Source organism: Rosa rugosa, chromosome 3 (assembly GCF_958449725.1).
Source record: "Rosa rugosa chromosome 3, drRosRugo1.1, whole genome shotgun sequence".
Taxonomy (NCBI): Eukaryota; Viridiplantae; Streptophyta; class Magnoliopsida; order Rosales; family Rosaceae; genus Rosa; species Rosa rugosa.
In genome coordinates, this window is record NC_084822.1 from 8,859,374 (window position 1) to 8,878,701 (window position 19,328).

The window sequence follows — 19,328 nt, forward strand, 5'->3', positions numbered from 1 at the left end:
TTGCAATCTTTGATAACTAGAGATCGAAGTCTGAGTAAGTTTGACAATTGGTCATATTCAACTGGAATGTTATTTAAGCCCTCGCAATTTGTGTACTCGAGTGTGTGGGCTATTTGCGTAACAGCACTATTGAACCAACTGGGCAAGGGTGTTAATGGCTCTGTTCAGGCTCAACTCTCCAAAATTGGGACCTTGTATTACGGGCCAATGCTCCCTATAAGACTGAAATATTTCATCAAACCCAAAATTGGATCTGACATGTATGCGAAACTTTACCCAATTGGGATTAAAGCTCTTACAGCTAACATTCTCAGGCAAGCACTCTGCATCGATTATGTCAACCTCCAAAATGTTCAAGTATGACAGGCTAATCAACTCATCAAATCCAACATTGATTTTTTCTCCTTCTCGCTCAACTTTACTCCCCCAGTCCAACATTGGTCTTTTCTCCTTCTCGCTCATCAACTCATCAACCCATGTATAGTTCTTCTAACCTAGACAACCTTGATATCAAATTGGATGGAATTCTCTTAATGGACCCACTCCAACTAAGATCAAGCATTCTTAGCTTAGCCAAATTTCCTATCTCTTCAGGTAATTCCTTAAGGGCTGAATGTCTCAGGCTAAGAATTTCAAGTTTCTTCAGTTCTCCTAGTAGAGATGCATTACCTATTGACTTGCAATAATCTAAATATAATGCGTGGAGATTGGTCCGCTGACTCAAAGACTCTGGTAAGATCGAAATACCAGTGTGACTGAGATCTAAGACCTTTAACTCATTCAAACTTCCAAAAAATGTTTCTGGGATCTCCTTTATACTTCTATTATATTGCAATAATAAAATCTGGAGTTTTGGACATACCAAGTCTTGAGGAAGCTTCCGAATATCGTTTTTCATTAAAGAGATTGCAGAGTAGCCTTCACATGCATTATTTGGCCAAACCGTTATTTGAGTCCCAGCTTTGACCAAAAATCCATCACCACATTCAGATGATGCGATTGACATGGCCATATCCCGAATGATATCATGCATCCTTACGCATTCATCCTCTTACTGTCCAAAAGCAAGTCGGAAGATATAAGGTAGTTGATCACCGAATGCGCTCTGCTTCTGGCTTCTTCAAATGTGCCAGCATCCCGAAACAACCCTTTCCTAAGTCCATACTTCATCAAGTCCTTTATTGAGATATCAGAGTCTTCCGGAAAGAGGCAACAAAGCAAGAAGCATGATTTTGCATCCCTGCCTTTCAAGTAATCATAACTTAACCTTATACATTTGAGCACGCGTCCGTCACCATCCAGACTTGCAGGTTGGGAAATCTCTAGTCGTCGCGCCACTTCTTGCCATTCTTCCAGCTGGTCTTTATCTCCAAGTGCCCTTGCAACTGCTATCAATGCAATTGGGAGGCCACCACACTCTTTAGTTACTTGCTTTGCTACCGCACAGAAATTCGTCGACTCAAAAGACTTTCTAGCATTCTTCACAAACAGGTTCCAAGAGTCATCTTCTGATAATAGGTTGAGAGGGATCTTCACTTGACTCCCCATGGCATGACAAACTTGGATTCTTCTTGTGGTAAGGATGACTTTGGAACCACATCCTGCAAGCTCGTCGTGGCTAGGAATTCCTATGATAGACAAATCTATTGTGTCCCAAATATCGTCCAAGATTATGAGGATCTTCTTTCCTCTAATAATTCTCTCCCTCAGTCTAGCTGCTCTTGCCATTTTTGTTGTTTCATGTAACTTCAAGGCCAGCATATCTTTAAGTTGGTCTTGAATTTGCATCACCATGGGGTTATGAGAGACAACAGCCATTATCATAAGATCAAAGAGCCCATCTTTACACACTTGTGCACCAACTTGTTTCACCAAAGTTGTTTTCCCTATGCCACCCATTCCATAGACACCAATGGCTGTGACCTCATCTTTCTTCAGCGCATTCATGACTCTCTGCATGGCTTAATTGTCTAGTTGCTTCAAATGCTTCAAATCCTTCAGTGAAGATTAAGTCCTGAACTTCAGGTGGTCGTCGAATTTCAAGTGAAACAGTCTCAAATTGTGCCTCTTCTACAAGCTTGTTTAGTGTTTTTGTCAGCTTCGATGCTTTCTTCCCCAAATTGTAGCGCCATTTCAAATCTGGACACCATCCTATAAAGCACTTTTCGCCTGCTCCAGCTTCACCATTCAATTCTCTCACATTTGTCATGGCATTATCAGCTTCTGTTAGCCATCCTCGAACCTCATGCTTGATTTTGTCTCCACTCATTTCAGCACTATCCACAGATTCTTTAAGATCATTCCACTTCGCCTCAAGCTTTCTAAATTGACGGCCAAGAATCTGTAAGTTTCTCTTGTAATGAACCATGTAACTCATCCTAAGCTTCACAGGGGTCCATATCCACTCCCCAAGTTGCATTACGGGATTAAGAACTCCCAAAACAATCTCCCCCATCTTATATATATACATATATCCTGAAAACACAGGCCAACTGCAAAAGATACATGAAAAAAGAAGCAAGCGATGATACAAATCATCTGGGCAAATGAAACTATGATTTCGCTATCAAATCTTTGAACAAGGGAGCTTCCTTACTTGGCTTTAGCTGATAGATATGAAAAGAAGCTAGTAATAGATAATAGAGAAAAATTCAGTCACCGTCCCCAAACTATGCTGCCAAGGCCAATTTGATACCTGAACTCTCAAAAGTATCAATGTGATACCCAAACACGTATTTTGACATCAACGTGATACTTCCGTCAAAAATTCCTAACGGCTCCGTTATTTGATGACGTGGCAAGCACGTGGAGACAAAAAAAGAAGTTAAATGACCAACTTACCCTTTTGTTTTTGTTAATTCATTTTTATTTTTATTTTTCTTTTCATTTCTTCTTCTTCTTCTTCTTCTTCTTCTTCTTCTTCTTCTGTTCTAACTAAACCGCCGCACCTCCGAAGCAAGCTCCGCCACCAGCCACCAACCACTCACCCCAAAATGAATTCCAATTTCGGCCTCGAACGCGAGCTCGGCCCCGACCACAGTTACCGCCCCCAACATCAAGAATATCACATTACATGCAAATGCAGCAATTTGACAACTTCTAATCCAATTCAAATTAAGAAAACAAGAACAAACAATTCAACTTCTAATCCAAAATTTCAATCTCCCATCTCCATTCCCAAAATTGGAATCCCACCTGAAAACTTTCACGGTCAATATCAGAGGCAGCCGGCGACCCAAGCAGTCGATGAACCCACGACCACCGCTACCATCAAGGCCGTTCGACCACTTCCGCCACCACGACTCCGACGCCAGCTTCGCCTGCAGCCGCTCCTCCAACGGAATCAGTGGCGGCCCCGGAAGCTCCATCTCCAACTTTGACCTCTACAAAGACCGCCCCTACCAACTTCGACCTCTGGTCAACCTATTTATCTCAAAATCATCTCCACAATACACCCAACAATTTCTATACCTGCAACAATCAACAATTCTCAACGATTTGGCCGGAAAAATCAACAAAAAAAAACCAAGAACTCGTCAGTTACTGTTCACACCACTGTTCACACTCTCAAACACCTTCAAATCTTCCTCCACCGATCATGAAAAGCTGCAAGAGGTTAGGGATGAAGGTTAGCTTCGACCCAGCAACAAAAATCCCAAAGAAATCTGGTCGGAACCCGCCGGAAACCGGAGATCAAAGGAATCTCCGATTTCCCCCTTTTCTGGAAATCCCTCTTCGATTTCTTCTCAAATCAAGGCTACCCAATTCAGAAATCTTACCTTAGATGCAAGAGGAGGAAGAGAGGATCCTCTAATAGCCGGTGATGAGGCCGGCGGCGGTGATTCCACCGGAAATGGGTTCCGGGTCTGAAGAGAAGAGAAAGAGAAAGAAGGGGGGGGAGGCTGGAGTCGGTTCTCCCGAATTCACTCTCTCTCTCTCACCTTTTTACCCACTTTCCATCAATTCTTACCTCTCCTCTCACTCCTCCAAGTCTTCCTCAAATTCCCAATCCCTCCCGCCAGAAAATATCACCGAGGCCCTCAAATTCGTCGTCGCCCTCTCGGTGATTGCCAAATTAGAACCCTCCCCAATCAAACCAGACGAGAGTCGCCGATTAGAGGAAGGAGAGCGAGAGAGAGAGAGAGATGGAGGAGCTCTGTGCTTTGGTGTTTTTGGGGTTTAGGAGTCGTCGATCAGAGGGGGGGGGGGAGAGAGAGAGCTTTGTGTTTTTATTTTTTAATTACTTAATAGTGAAAAACTATTCTACCCCTGATAAAAATATCACATAAGACCCACGTGTTTGCCACGTCAGCAAACAGACGACCCCGTTAGGAATTTTTGACAGAAGTATCACGTTGATGTCAAAATATGTGTTTGGGTATCACATTGATACTTTTGAGAGTTCGGGTATCAAATTGGCCTTGGCAGCATAATTTGAGGACGGTGACTGAATTTTTCTCTAGATAATATATTGGATGATAGACGCGACTTACAAAAGAACACCTAATTATAGCTCTGAAAATGAAACTAAACTATGATTTTGTTGACTAACCTTGGAGCAGAGAAGCTTGAATTCCTTAGCAGACAAAGCTTGGTTCACAGATCGTAGTTTCTCTGAGAATATAAAGATGGAAGATGGATTAGAGATCGAATTGGCTATCAAAAAAAATAATAATAATAATAATAAGAAGCAATAATTAAGAACCTTGGAGCGTTCCCAATATGTTGCTCTCTCTCTCTCTCTCTACTTCTCTTATCGTCCTTAGTCTCTCTATGCACTCCTCTCATGGCCCTTAGTCTCTCTATGCACTCCTCTCATGGCGGCTTAATCTCTTTCTACGTTGATGGCGGCTTAGGGCTCAGAGTCTCAAAATCTTGGAGGAGAGGTTGTGGTCGTGTGAAAGAAAGAATCAGATTCTCAGATTCTTAGTGATTATGTATGAATAGAAGACACGGTATTGTGGGAAGATATTATATATAAGTCCTTATTTTCGTTTTTCAAAAACTTGGCTTTTTTAATTCTATTGTTTTCAAACAACGGAGGCCATGAGCCCGGTCGCCGCAACAGCACTCTGCGCCAGCAACCAACCAGATCGGAACCTGCAACGCAAACTGGATCAACCAAAGTCATCCGCCAAACAAACTACCACCACTCACTGCTAGTCGCTACAATTGCCACTACCCCCAGCCAATCGAAACCATGCTCGCACGTCAAAGATGAACGGCGAGATAGGAGGTCACCCGTCCGACGACAACGCCGCAAGGCCGTGCCGCCGGACGAGCACAAGAAAATTTTCGAGAAAACCTAGGCGCGTGCGGCGCATTCTACAGAGAAGAGGTTATATAAGTATATATGTAGCGTACCACGAACCATGAATACTAGCGTACTGTGTTCCTATACCTTAGCAACCCGCGATTCAGGTAACAAATCTACAGATCACACAAGTTTCTACACCGAAAGTGTGGAAATGCCCTTGGTTTCCAACCTCTACTTTATAACTTCCGTTTAAACTTTCACTCTGCTTTGTCTACTCTTTGGTTGTGAGGACATGCCTATTTGATATGTATATGTTTCAATTTCATTCCGCATGTTATTTCAAAACTACGATACAGTAATTACAGTTTGTCATCTAGGTAGCATCAATTCATAGTAAAATTTAAGAATCATATTACACAGTTTCTAATTTTTTAAATTCAAATTGTTCCTCTAGTAATGGCATGAGACCTTAATTCTTCAATCAAACCAATAAGATCCGAGTAAGATGAACCCCCTTCTTCAATAGCCCTTCTTGCCATTATTGCATAACCCCTGGCTCTGCTTCTCATTTCCTCTGCTTCTTCACCCAACACCTTTGTCACAGCCTTCTCTATGTTCTCACTCTTCACAATCTCCCTATCCACTCTAGTCCATTCTTGAGCACCAACACCAACCCCGATTCCAAGCACTTGGGTTATCAACTTCTCATTGTAAAACTGCTCTGCAAACAGAGGCCATGTCACCATGGGCGCACCAGCACACACTGCTTCAAGTGTCGAGTTCCACCCACAATGAGTCACAAACCCTCCCACTGCTTCATGTGAAAGAATCTTCACTTGCGGCGCCCACCCTCTTATAATCATTCCCTTCCCTTCAATCCTCTCTTCATATCCTTGAGGCAACCAGTTTTCTTCAATATTCTTTTGTTTATTGACAACCCAAATGAAATGGTACCCTGAACTCTCAAGACCTAATGCAATTTCTAGGAGCTGAGCATCACCAAAATTTGCCAAACTCCCAAAGCATACATAAACAACTGAATTGGGCTTCTTTGTGTCAAGCCACTTCATGCATTCGTGTACATCAATAGAGTATTTTTGATCTTCAACTTCAAGGCCTCCCTCATTACATAACCAAAGTGGGCCTATATGCCAAGATCTTATCCCCAAAACCTTGCTAAAATGATCAGCATACGCAGATTCAAGTTCAGAAAAGCTGTTAACAAGAACCCCATAGCTCCTACTTAGTGCTCCCATTGCTTCTTCATGCATATTTTTAAATTCATTCTCAACTCCATCCCTAACAAAATCAGGAATTTTCTTTCTATTCAGCTCGATCTTGTCGGGTAAGTTAGGAATAACAAAAGGTTCTGAATCAGATGAAACCTGGTTGTGAGGCTTATACTGATGCACACACAGTGTAGCGCACAAGGCGAAGTAACTAATTCCATGGAAAATGAGCATCAGAATCCCAAGCTTTGATGCCACATCAGTAGCCCACGGAAAGAACATGTCAGCAACAAGGCAATTGGGTCTCTTTTGCTTCAAGAACTGCTCAAGCTGTGGTCCAAGCAAAGTTGTGGCTTTGAAGAACTTGGCTTGCATTTCCGGCGAAGTAGCAGAGTGAAAGCTCTCACAGTTTTCTGGCAATCCCACCTCAACAGTAGGCACTTTGATTGTGTAAATGTGGATCTGGGTACCTGAGTTTTCAATCTTCTTGTGGATGAAAGGTGCATCTGCAGGGGTTGTGATGATGGTGGCTTCGAGACCTCTGGAAACAAATAGCTTGGCCATGTGAATGGCTGGGATCATGTGGCCTTGAGCCATGAAGGGTAAGAAAGCAATATGAAGCTGGTGGTTTTGGGTTCCCATGGTGGTAGTTTCAACTCTAAGATCCAACCAGTACCAATACAACTCTAAGATGGAGCTGCAGAGAGTTGGGGGAGCTTGAAGTCGAGATAAGGTATTCTATTAGCTAATTCGCAGACTTGGTCAAAAAACAACCATATGCTTCTACGTGTTAGAAATTATATATATATATATATATATATATATATATATAACATCAATTATAAGACCTACCCAGTTGTACACTTGTACCAACTAGGATTGAGATTCTTTTATAGAGAGCTTGATAATTGTTTCTTTTGTTCGTGGTTGTAGTCAAACTTGATAACTATGATCAAGCACAAATATTATTACTGAAAATAAATAAGTACTATTCTTGCTAAATGTTTGGGCCAAAAAAAAAAAAACGTACTATACTTAATTAAGAGTTGGGAGCAGTGGTAGGATCCCCAGTTCTGCAATCAAGCCATTCAAATCATTGTAAGATGATCCCCCTTCCACCACACTCTTTCTTGCCACTTCCCCAAGCTTCTTGGCTCTGCTTCTCATTTCCTCTGCTTCTTCACCCACCATAATCTGTTTCACCACCTTCTCTATAGTCTCACTCTTCACTTTTTCCCCTCCAAATCTAGCCCAATTTGAAACACCAACACCAACCCCAATGCCAAGTATTTGAGTCACCAGCTTCTCATTGTGAAACTGGTCAGCAAACGCCGGCCACGTAACCATCGGAACTCCAGCAGACACTGCTTCAAGCGTCGAGTTCCACCCACAATGTGTCACAAAGCCTCCGACTGCCACGTGTTCAAGAATTTGCACCTGAGGAGCCCATCCTCTTATAACCAGTCCTCTGCCTTCAACTCTCTTCTCAAACCCTTCAGGCAACCAATCCTCGTTACTTTCATGATCATTCTTTTCATCTTTCTTAACAACCCAAATGAATTGCTGCCCGGAAGCTTCGAGTCCCAAAGCAATTTCCATGAGCTGAGCATCATCAAACTTGACCATACTCCCAAAGCTCACATAAATTACCGAACTGGGTTTCTTGGAATCTAGCCATTTCTGACATTCATGTCCATCTATGGAGTTTGCTAGTCCTCTTTGTGCCTTATCTTCAATCTCCTTATGGCATAGAAATGTTGGGCCTATATGCCAAGCCTTGATTCCCAGAACGTTCCTATAATGGTCAGCATAGGCTGGTTCAATCTCATAGAAACTATTAACAATAACCCCATAGCTGCTCCTCTCCGATTCAGCCGCCGATTGGCCGAAACGTTTCAACTCAGATTCTTGTTTCATGAACTCGGGTATTTGGTTTCCTGGAATCTTGAACTCATGTGGTAAATTGGGAATGAGAAGTGGTTCAGAATCAGACACTTGTGTGAGGTCCATTTTCATCAAATGATGTGAAACTGATTGAGAGATGAAATTTGTTCCATGGAAAACAAGCCTTGGAATTCCAAACCTTGCAGCAACACCAGTTGCCCATGGAAAATAAATGTCGGCGACAAGGCAATTGGGTCTGTGTTGCTTGATTAGCTGCTCAAGTGGTTGCTCTAGCATGGCGGTGGCCTTCAAGAACTTTTGGAGGTCTTCATACTTTTTGACCATGTGAGCACTCTGACACCCTTCTGGCAATCCAACCTCCACAGCAGGAAATTTGATGGCAAGGACTCCGATTTCAAAACCTGAAACTCTGCTTCTCTCGATTGCTTTGGAGAAGAGGGACAAGTTATGAGGGGTAGAAACTATGGTGGTTTTGATACCTTTGGAAGCAAATAGTTTGGCCATGTCTATGACTGGTATTATGTGGCCGTGACTCAAATAGGGGAAGAAGAAAATGTGAGACTGGCTGGTTTTGGTATCCATGTTCCTATGTGATTATGCAGAGGATGGTGATGTTGGAGACAGAGTTGAACAATTAATGCTTGACTGGAAGAACAAATCGATGGTTCCGATATATAACTGTGCTCTTGACTTGGGGTGCAAGGTACATATATATAGCTTAAATAAATGTGTCGGCTCTCTGTTTTCTATGGGTTACAATTGTTTAATCAGTCAATTTTGAACATAATTTACCTTTAAATATTTGTTGCTAAGGTGATCTGCATCCATGAATTTTTTTATAGGAAAGCTTTGGAATATAAGGCTTTTTTTTACTTCATTCTCAATCTGAATTCAATTTCTTCTGCTCTCCACCATCTTTCTTACCTTTTCATCCCTTTCTTCTGAAACCTGCGTTCAATTTATACAATTATAAACCACTTCAGTTTGTGTAACACTTTCAGTTTATAACTCAAGGCGACCATTAAGTTGGTGACTAAAATTAAGTTTCTGATTCCAAATTAATACCTAGAATCTCTTAAGAGGAAAGGCACCTAGAGCTTAGAAGAAAATATGTTGGCTTTCTGATTTCTATTAGATAACATAATTTGACACTTTGATCAGTCAGCTTTAAACAACAACTTACAACTTTACAAGATGTAAGAAGGCAAGGTTTTGTTGGTTGAAGGTGATACAGATTGATGAATATTATAAACCAAAACTTTTGAAAACCATGACGTTGTCTTAAATTTTTGTAATTGTCTCTTGGTACCGTGGAAGTTGTATGATTATCTTACATAACATAATATCATTTTATTTCCCACTTTCCAAATTCCGCGTGCTTTCCCATCTGTTCTTTTGATACTTGTTTTTCAGTTTAAATGTATGTAAGTGAGTTTGTCAACAGTACATCAATCTATTGATACATCAAGTAGCATTTAGAGGTAGATTGGTTTCATGAACTAGTAGACTTAGTTTGTGACTAATCTACCTTTCTGTCGAATTAGTCTACTTGTATATTTAACTAAGTGTATTTGATGTGTCGATATATTGATGAACCGTAGAATTTTCTTAAATCTAATTTTCATGCAGTGTTTTACAATTTTGTACCAATTTGTTTGTAATTAACTAATTAAAACCATTGCATTAGTATTCTGTTGGTTCATTATGAAGTTGTTTAATCACAGTGCTGTTTCTTGTGCTTGAATAAACCATACACCATAAATAAAAGTCATTCATATAATTTGCAAAAAAAAAAAAAGCTCTCTCTCTCCCGCAAAGAAAGAAAAACCCGACGGTGTGCTCTCTCTCTCCCGGCCGGACGCCGCCGGCGTTCCGGCCCGGGAGAGGATGTTGTTTCGGAATCGCAGGGCTTCAGGGCAACGGCGTGGTCCACGGATGGAGGATAGATCTTTGATCTTGGGCTGTACAGATCGATCTCGATCTGCCCATCTCGGATCGGAGGCGAACGCAGTTGAGGCGCAGCGACGGGGTGCGACTTTCCGGCGGTGGGATCTAGCGTCATTGCATCTGAGATCTGGGTTATGGCTAATCAGATCGAAATACGGCAATGGCAATCCAGGGTTGTTTCGTCTACGGTTTCGGATCTGGTCCTGGTCGTTTGCCGGGTGTTGGTGCTGTTTGCGATATGGCACGGCGTTGCGGTGGCGTGGTGCTGCGAGGCGGCGGTGTGGTGATGAGGGAGTTCGCCGGCGGTGGGAGTGGTTGCCTGCAGCGCGTGTTCTTTGCTGTGGGGAGTGGTGTTTGGACTGGGCCTCTGTTCCTGGGCCCTGGTGGTGTTTTTATGTTTCAAGTTGTGTTGGTTTTAGTTGTTTGTTTATCGTTGTTATTTTGTTGATAATAAGTCTCTGCCATGATTTGGTAGGACGGTGTGGGCTTTGTGCCGGTCTATGCACCTTGTGTGTCTTGTCTGCTCTAGGTAGGCGGCGAGTTCCTTGCTTTGGCAAATGGTCGCAACCGCCTAGTGGCAGTAACTTGTCTGCTCTAGGTAGGCGGCGAGTTCCTTGCTTGGTCAAATGGTTGCTGCCTCCTAGTGGTAGGGTGAAACTTAGTGTCACTGGATGTATTTTCCAGTGGCAACAATATGGGAAAGCTGTGAGTATGGACATTATGCTATGCTGTAATCAAGGTGCAGATCGAGTTATCTTTCCGTTGTGTCACCGCTGTAAAGCAAATAGAGTCGCCTGTAGAGCACTCTTTGCTAGATGGTGCGTAATTGAATACAATTGTTTAGTAGAGAGTCATGTTATTATTTCAGGGTGTTCTCTAGGTGCCCATTGTAATCCGGGGTTTAGGCTCAATGTCCCCCCCCCCCCCTTGTATTCGACAGTTTCATTAATCAAGGCTTGAGGGCAGCCGCACCAGCCCTTTATTCAAAAAAAAAAAAAAAAAAAAACCATACACCATAATTCTCAAAAAAAGAAAAAAAAAAGAATAAATCATATACCATAAAGATAATTGCCAAACAAGAATTTAAAAGCTTGGGGAGGTGAATGATTTAGTGGAAGAGGGCGGCAAAAGATTACTGAGGGCAGAAAGTTTTCCCAAAGCACAAAGTATCGTCAATTGGGCTAAGCTTCAAGAAAATCAAGATCCACCAAGGGTCCTCAACTCTTCAATTAGAGCAGTTAAATCTGAAAAAGATGAACCACCTTCTTAACAGCCCTGTTTACCATCTCTCCAAGCACTTTAACTCTGTTTCTCATTTCCTCTGCATCATCACCCACCATGATTCTTGTCACAGCCCTCCCAATGGCCTCCCTCTTCACACGGGCCTCGCTCTTCAAACTTTCATCCACAAATGAAACCCATTTTTCAGCACCAACAGCAACCCTGACACGGAGTATCTGCGTCACCAACTTCTCAGTGTAAAAGTTATCAGCAGACACAGGTCAGGTGATCATCGGTATCCTAACAGAGACTCCTTCAAGGAATGAGTTCCACCCACAATGATAAAGAAGAGCTCCTACTACCTCATGCTCAAGAATCAGCACTTGAGGAGCCCAATCTCTTATAATCAGTCCCTTACCTTCCATTATCTTCTGATGTAGGACGAGATTTTAGCCAATTTCAACAAAAAATCTCGAAAAGAAAGAAGTGTCTTCACATTAAGAAGAATAATTTGAATATTGGAAATTGGTATTCAAATAGGCTTTTTAATGACGGAGTTAATCATAAATTACTCTTTTGGATATATCGGGATTCTCGAGCAAAATCTTGATTGGGATTCCAAGCGTAATATTCTTTAGTATCTAAGATTCTATTTCTGTTTTTTATGTAATCATGTTTAATTAGGTTTCCTAGTTTTAGTCTACAATAAATTGTTCTTTATGTTTTCTAGTTGTATTAGGTTTATGTTATGTGCCCTATATAAGGCATCTCTTATATTGTAATTTTCATTCAAGTTATCATAAAAAACCAAATATTAGAGAAGTTTCTCTATGTTTCTTACGGCTGTGCCCGTAATTGCTAGTGGATTCTAGCTCATCTCATATGGCTTTCGACGCTTGACGGAGCCTCTTACTATCGTGTACACACTTGCTGCATCATTTGGTATCAGAGCGGGTATCGCCCGCTCCTTAGCAGACGACGATCCAAGGGAGAAGTTCACTACCACCAACCTCAACGACGCTAGTCGTAGAGTATCTATCAAAGAAAGTTTCGTTGATGAGGAACATGCTGAGGGATTTGCCCTAGGACAACCTCATCAATCCAAAAAAAAAAAAAAACATGGAACGTTGGATATTCACAACGCCGGATTATGACGACTTTCGAACTACATGTATCATCAAAGACAAGGTATGCTCGGTAATAATTGATAGTGGTCTACCACAGAACTTTGTAGCAAACAAAGTTGTGGATTATTTTCAATTACCAACGATGAAGCTGAGTGATCCATACTGGATTCCATTTGGAGAGGATGAATATGCACAAGTAACAGAGGTTTGTGATTACACGCATTTCTATGCATGTAATTGTATCTAAAACACGTGAATTAAGCTAATCCTTGAGCCAATTATAATGTAATTAATCCACTTTTATTTATTGTGTAGGAAATAAGCGGAATTGCGGAAATTTGGAGAAAATTGTGCGAAATTGGAACAAATTGAGGTTTCCAACAAAAAGACAGAATAGTCGGCGGTCAAACATGGTCAATGTCGGCAAGAGAATGGAACCCGACTAAGAATGAGAACGTTTACGAAAGTACTTTGAGGAAGTGGAAGAAAAGAAGAAGAAAGAATATATATATATATATATAATATGTCTACATGAGTATATGATGAGTTCGCATTTAACCAACCTTTGGTTAATTAAAGTGATGGAACTTTGGAAGTCACTGCACGTGAAGCAAATGTACTAATTAAACCATTTGGTTTGATTAAAGTTTGGCGTCTGATCCTCTCACCACGCACTCAAACCAATTTTCCTACATTTCCAGCTGACCACGTGCCAGTGTGCCACATTATCCATTCCTTCCTTTTACTCTCGACCCATCAGCCACCAATGCATTTTCTCACCATTCGGGCCCAGGCCCAGGCCCATGACCTTTTAACCTGCTCCTGCAATTGATCACACATGACCGAGAATATATAATTAAGCTCATCCTCTCGACCCTATCCATCAACAGAAGAATACCGCCGCACAGCAAACTTTGGGGAGGGCTGCTGCCCTCTCCCTCCTTCTCTTCAATTTTTCTTATTTTGTTTAGTTTTCTTTTTGATATTTAGAGGGCTACTCACCCAAAGCTTCAAGGATCCATCAAGGGCTCATTCTCTACAAAATTCAAGATTTTGGGTATTTTGTGAGAGTTGTAATTCAAGGCTAGTCATGCTAGCTTCCTAACTATTTGTGACTATCCTTGTTTTCTCCTACACTTCTCTACTCTTTGCTATTTGAATTTTGTAATTTTGATGTTCATGAATATGGGTTGTGAGTAGTTACTTTTGAGAGCTAGGGTTTCTAACTCTAGCTCAATTTTGATGTAATTGACATATTTTTCAAGTGATAAATAATGTATTTTCATATGGGTGCACTCTAATTACTATGCTACTTGATTCTTGAAGCATGAATTTTAGGGAATTGACCACTCTCTTTGTTATGTGATGAGATTTGTGTTGTGTGATACAATTGGTGGTTATTTTGTTTACTAGCTTCATGTAATTAGTGTGGTGTGTCAAGTAGTTGCTTAATCGAGAATGAATGATTGCCTAAGTTTCTATTTTCTTATGCCCTTCGCCTTTAATCCTAGACGTTGTGGCCCTAACAAGGCATAATGATTAGGGTTAGAGAGTTCATTCTTGCCTTAACCGGAAGAATGGATACCAAATACGAGAAATTGACTTAGTGGCCTTAACCGGCATTAGGTAGAGAACTAAGCAATCGTTAAATTTTAGGTTGTAACTATTGCATGCTTAAATCCCTAATTTCTAGAGCTCTAGGCCTTTAGTTCATGTTTTGGTAGCCCTACTAAGGTACTAACTCATGAATTAGAGAGTTCATATTTGTCCTAACCGAAAATGTGAATACCCTTAAGGAAATTCGGCTTAGTGGCCTTGACCGGCATTAAGTACGGGATTTGGTTCTCATGAAAATATGTTTGTTTGCTTGAAATGTGTTCGTTGCATTGAAATTGCTAGAGAGTGATCCCTAGTACCCAAACCTATCTCTCTTTTATTTTTATTTTCTTTGTTTTTAATTGTTGTTGTTAATTTAGTTTTTGACTTAGCCTTTTTAGAAAATTAAATCACAATGTTTAATGACAATTTCTACCTCATTGTAAATAGTCATCACTAGGCTTTTAGTTTTGATTAGGCTTTGGTGAAAACCAAAGCCGAGCATTGCTAAGGCTTGGTGCCTTAGATTAGCTTTTTTATTTATTTTCCTTTTCTTTTCTTTGTTTGCTAAGTGTCTTTATTTTCGATTACCCAAGGATTGTGGGTTAGCCACTAATCCCCGTGGTACGATAAACTTTGGGCATAATATTTCCCTATCTTAACAATGATACGTACGCTTGCGTAAATGTGTATCCAAGTCAGTTTGTAAATTTCCTGTCTCTATGGGAAAATTTTATAAAGAAGAGATTACTTATCATGTGATTGACATAGACGACACTAATGTGCTTTTTGGAAGACCATGGCATGAAAGCGTCAAGGGTGGTTATTGCAAAGACAACACATATTTATTTAGGTGGGAGTCACACAAAATTAAAATCAAGCCTGGAAGGAAGAACATCAAGAATAACCATCCTGAGGTGTGTGAAAAGGCACATGAAGAAGCCACTTTGAAGATTGAAGAGAAACTCATTAAGGACAAGGAAGCTGATTCATTCATCACATCGATATCCATGTCATGCATGCCTAATTGTGTTCAAGATCAACCCAAGGAGAAGTCAACGCCTATTCCTTTTCAAGTGGAGGAGTTCAAGTTTCAAGATGCTTATTCCAAACTTGTCTACGGTATTGGATTCATGGTGATACCTTTTAGTTTCAAGAATATTGAAGTTGATGGCTTATCATGTTTTATTCCTACTAATGATCGAGCTGCATACAAGAGGAACTCGAGGTCGAGTTCTTTTCAAGTGGAGAAGACTGATGTAGGACGAGATTTTAGCCAATTTCAACAAAAAATCTCGAAAAGAAAGAAGCGTCTTCACATTAAGAAGAATAATTTGAATATTGAAAATTGGTATTCAAATAGACTTCTTAATGATGGAGTTAATCATAAATTACTCTTTTGGATATATCGGGTTTTGGATATATTGGGATTCTCGAGCAAAATCTTGATTGGGATTCCAAGCGTAATATTCTTTAGTATCTAAGATTCTATTTCCGATTTTTATTTAATCAGGTTTCCTAGTTTTAGTCTACAATAAATTGTTCTTTATGTTTTCTAGTTGTATTAGGTTTATGCTATGTGCCCTATATAGGTCACCTCTTAGATTGTAATTTTCATTCAAGTTATCATAAAAAACCAAATATTAGAGAAGTTTCTCTATGTTTCTTACGGCTGTGCCCGTAATTGCTAGTGGATTCTAGCTCATCTCATATGGCTTTCGACGCTTGACGGAGCCTCTTACTATCGTGTATACGCTTCCCGCATCATCTTCTCAAATCCTTCAGGCAACCACTTTTCTATCTCTTTCTTTTGTTTCTTCACAACCCAAATGAAGTCTTGTCCAGAAGCCTCAAGGCCTGCTGCAATTTCTAGGAGCTGACAGCTAGCAAAGTTGATCATGCTTCCGAAACATACATATACAACCGAATTGGGTTTCTTAGAATCAAGCCATTTCAAGCACTGGTGTTGCTCAGCAGCAGAGCTTTCCACTAATCCCCTCTTGGATCTTTCTTCTGCTCCCTTGTTGCACAGGGAAACCGGTCCAATTTGCCATGCCTTCCTCCTATACACCTTCTTGTAATGATCTGCATAATCTGGTTCAAGTTCATTATTCATAGAAGCTATTAACAATGACCCCATAGCTCCTTTCTTCACAATCTAAGCCTGCTTTTAAAAACTTGGTAAATTATGCATCATCATATAGCTTAAAGAAATCTGCGATTTGGTTTCCTATCATCTTGATCTCATCAGGGAAACCAGGAATAACAATATATTCTATTTCAAATAACAATTTCTTGTGAGGTTGATGTATCATCACACTCAATGTAGCACACAAAGTGAACATACCGGTTGCATGAAAATATAGCCTGGGAATTCCAAACTTGGCAGCAACATCTGTAGCCTAAGGAAAGAAAGCATCAGCAATAAGGCAATCTGCTCGAGCTGTGGTTCAAGCAAACTGATTGCTTTGTAGAATTTTCCTTCCATCTCTGGTGCTGTGATCAAATCAGCACTCTCGCATTCCTCAGGCAACCCAACTTCAGCAGATGGGAACTTGATGAGAATAAGTTCAATTTTCTGATCAAGTCCCAAATTTTTGCTTCTTTGGGTTGCTTTGGTAAAGAATGGTGCATTGAGGGGCACTGGTTTTTCTGGTTGATTTCACTCCACGAGAACAAAATAATTTGGCTATATGTGTGAGGGGTATGATGTGGCCTTGAGCCATGTAGGGGAAGAACAAGATATTAAGCTGCTCACATGTTTTAGTTTCCATGGTGTGACAGACACAGCAGAGAATTGAAGATGATGACACTGGTGTTGAAGAACAAAATGATAATGACTGTAGACTAAGGGCTCAAGTACAACACTCAATATATATTAACAAGCATAAGCGTATCTTAAGGCAATGCAGAATGGAAGGTTTGCTTACTTGCATAGTATCTAATGTGTTGTTCACTTTACAGTTTTCTTATAACATGTTCAGGATTCTATTGGCTTATTAATTTGGTGGAGTGGATTATGTAATAACCCGAAAATTTGTGTCAACTATAGAGTACTATATTATTAGTTATATTCGAAATGTCTTACTTTGTTATTAAGCTCAAGACTCTCATCCATATTATTTTTATGATGCATGTCATTTTAGTACTAATTATTGATATTTTCTTTTTACCTTAAGAAAGCACTAAAGTTCTTTACTTATCAATTAGGTAAATGTGTATCTATATGTTTATGGATGTGTGTGTTTACATACATATATATAATGTCATATATATATATATATATATATATATATATATATAGCAAGTGGATTTATATTTTATGATCTGATTTATGCTTTCTTTCTTTTATTATTTTTTTAAAATTTTATCTTTTCCTTTAATCATTTAACCTAACAAGTGGATTAGTCACTTACTTATTTTATGCATCTTTCTAGCCTTTATAAACATGGATCTGAATCATTTTTCCTTCAAGCCTTAAGATCAAGTGCAAAACTGATTAGGAAGCCTTAGTTGTAGAGAAAACTCACTTCACTAATCCTTCATCATTTTTCTCTTAAGAAGCTCCCTTTTGTTTTTCTCAAAGAAGTCCAAGCTTGGTTCCAAGACCAAAATATTCACTCCATCTCTGAGTTTCTTAAGTAAGTACATGAATACATTTCTATATTCTTTTGTCTTTAAGATTTATCAAACTACATAATCAATGATAAAATGGAAAAGGATCTGCTTTGCTGCAAACCTGTATTTTCGTATATAACAAAGTCTGTTTTGTCAAAAATAATTACAGTATTAAATTCCTCATCAAAAGTTCTTCAGTTTAGGCTTTTGAATCACTAAAAAAAGTTAAGAAATGAAGAAGTTATGGCTAATCAAAGTTTTCAACTTTTAAACTCGCTGGAAATCTCATACAGCCACCACAACTTCAAAAATTCATATCTCCCTCATTTCTTATCCGTTTTCTACAAACTTTATATCAATTTGAAGCTTAGGACCTCTACTTGTGATCTGGAGAGTTTGAGAGGTATTGGTAATTTTACACTGTACGTAAAGACTAAGAAATCAAAGGTCAGTAACAAAAATATCGATTTCTGCACTGTTATGGTTCTTCACCATTTCTGGACTATATCCCTCTGATCTGGACTACATGACTTATTCCATTTAATTCCTTGTGAAAAACCCTTTGAAATGGTGTACTCATTTGACTAATTCGGACTTGTGATGGACAATATAACATATTTTGAAGTTTGATGACTCTAATCGGAGAAACATGAATACGGTTGATGAACTTAATTGGATTTGGACATAAGAACTGAAATACTAACTATAATAATTTTGTTGAACTGCGTATATTTACTTATTTAATGCTTGTACTTTATTATTTTACTTTATTTCAGTTATTTACAAGCTTATTAATTGTGTATAGTTACTCATTTAATGCTTGTGCTTTATTATTTTACTTGATTTCAATTATGTATAAGCTTATTTATTTTATTATGTTGTTTGCTAGTGAATTTACTTATTTGTGTTATACAATTATGTTACATATGTTTTCATATGGAATTATTCCTAAGTATATGTCTCTATATGTGTGCACTAGGCCAAAAAAGCGATCAGACAACGGACCAAATTCGTTGTGTGATTTGGACGATCTCCGTTGTGTATCGGAGCGTTGTGTGATGAAAAATGGCACAACGGTGGAAACCCGTTGTGTGAATCACAAACAGTCAACACTTATTTGGTTAAAACTGTTGTGCCTTCTCTCGGCAGATGGCAGCCATAGTTGCCGCGCAGTCATGCTGCACATGTCATTGGCATAATTCACACAACGATGTTTGTCTCCGAGCCGTTGTATGAAAAGCGAATCAGACAACAGCATTTTATTTTATCTGTTGTATGAGTTATCATCACACTTCACTTTTGGAAATTTTATTGTTGTGTGTTAGTTTTAGATAACGTATTCTAGTTATTACAGTTGTGTGATTGTAAATCAGACAACGTATGTTTGTTAGAACTGTTGCATGTTATATAAGGATTCATTGTGTGAAC

At 39.6% G+C, this 19,328-nt stretch overlaps 3 protein-coding genes and 1 pseudogene across 3 annotated transcripts; all 4 read right to left on the minus strand.

The window, feature by feature from the left end:
* Positions 1 to 1,035: 1,035 nt before the first annotated feature.
* On the minus strand, positions 1,036 to 5,422 carry LOC133737153 (disease resistance protein At4g27190-like). The gene is made up of 3 exons (XM_062164768.1): positions 4,706 to 5,422; positions 4,553 to 4,614; positions 1,036 to 2,492 (listed from the first exon to the last, which is right to left on the minus strand). The coding sequence occupies exon 3, from the start codon at positions 1,957 to 1,959 to the stop codon at positions 1,036 to 1,038; it is 924 nt and encodes a 307-aa protein (XP_062020752.1). The 5' UTR covers positions 1,960 to 2,492; positions 4,553 to 4,614; positions 4,706 to 5,422.
* Positions 5,423 to 5,569: 147 nt separating this feature from the next.
* Positions 5,570 to 7,275, minus strand: LOC133736847 (scopoletin glucosyltransferase-like). The gene has a single exon (XM_062164443.1). It carries the CDS (start codon positions 7,126 to 7,128, stop codon positions 5,695 to 5,697), a length of 1,434 nt encoding a protein of 477 aa, XP_062020427.1. The 5' UTR covers positions 7,129 to 7,275; the 3' UTR covers positions 5,570 to 5,694.
* Positions 7,276 to 7,414: 139 nt separating this feature from the next.
* Positions 7,415 to 9,232, minus strand: LOC133736846 (scopoletin glucosyltransferase-like). Its single transcript, XM_062164441.1, has one exon. The coding sequence runs from the start codon at positions 8,971 to 8,973 to the stop codon at positions 7,522 to 7,524; it is 1,452 nt and encodes a 483-aa protein (XP_062020425.1). The 5' UTR covers positions 8,974 to 9,232; the 3' UTR covers positions 7,415 to 7,521.
* A 2,303-nt stretch (positions 9,233 to 11,535) lies between these two features.
* On the minus strand, positions 11,536 to 17,056 carry LOC133737154 (UDP-glucose flavonoid 3-O-glucosyltransferase 7-like; annotated as a pseudogene).
* Between the last annotated feature and the right edge of the window lie 2,272 nt (positions 17,057 to 19,328).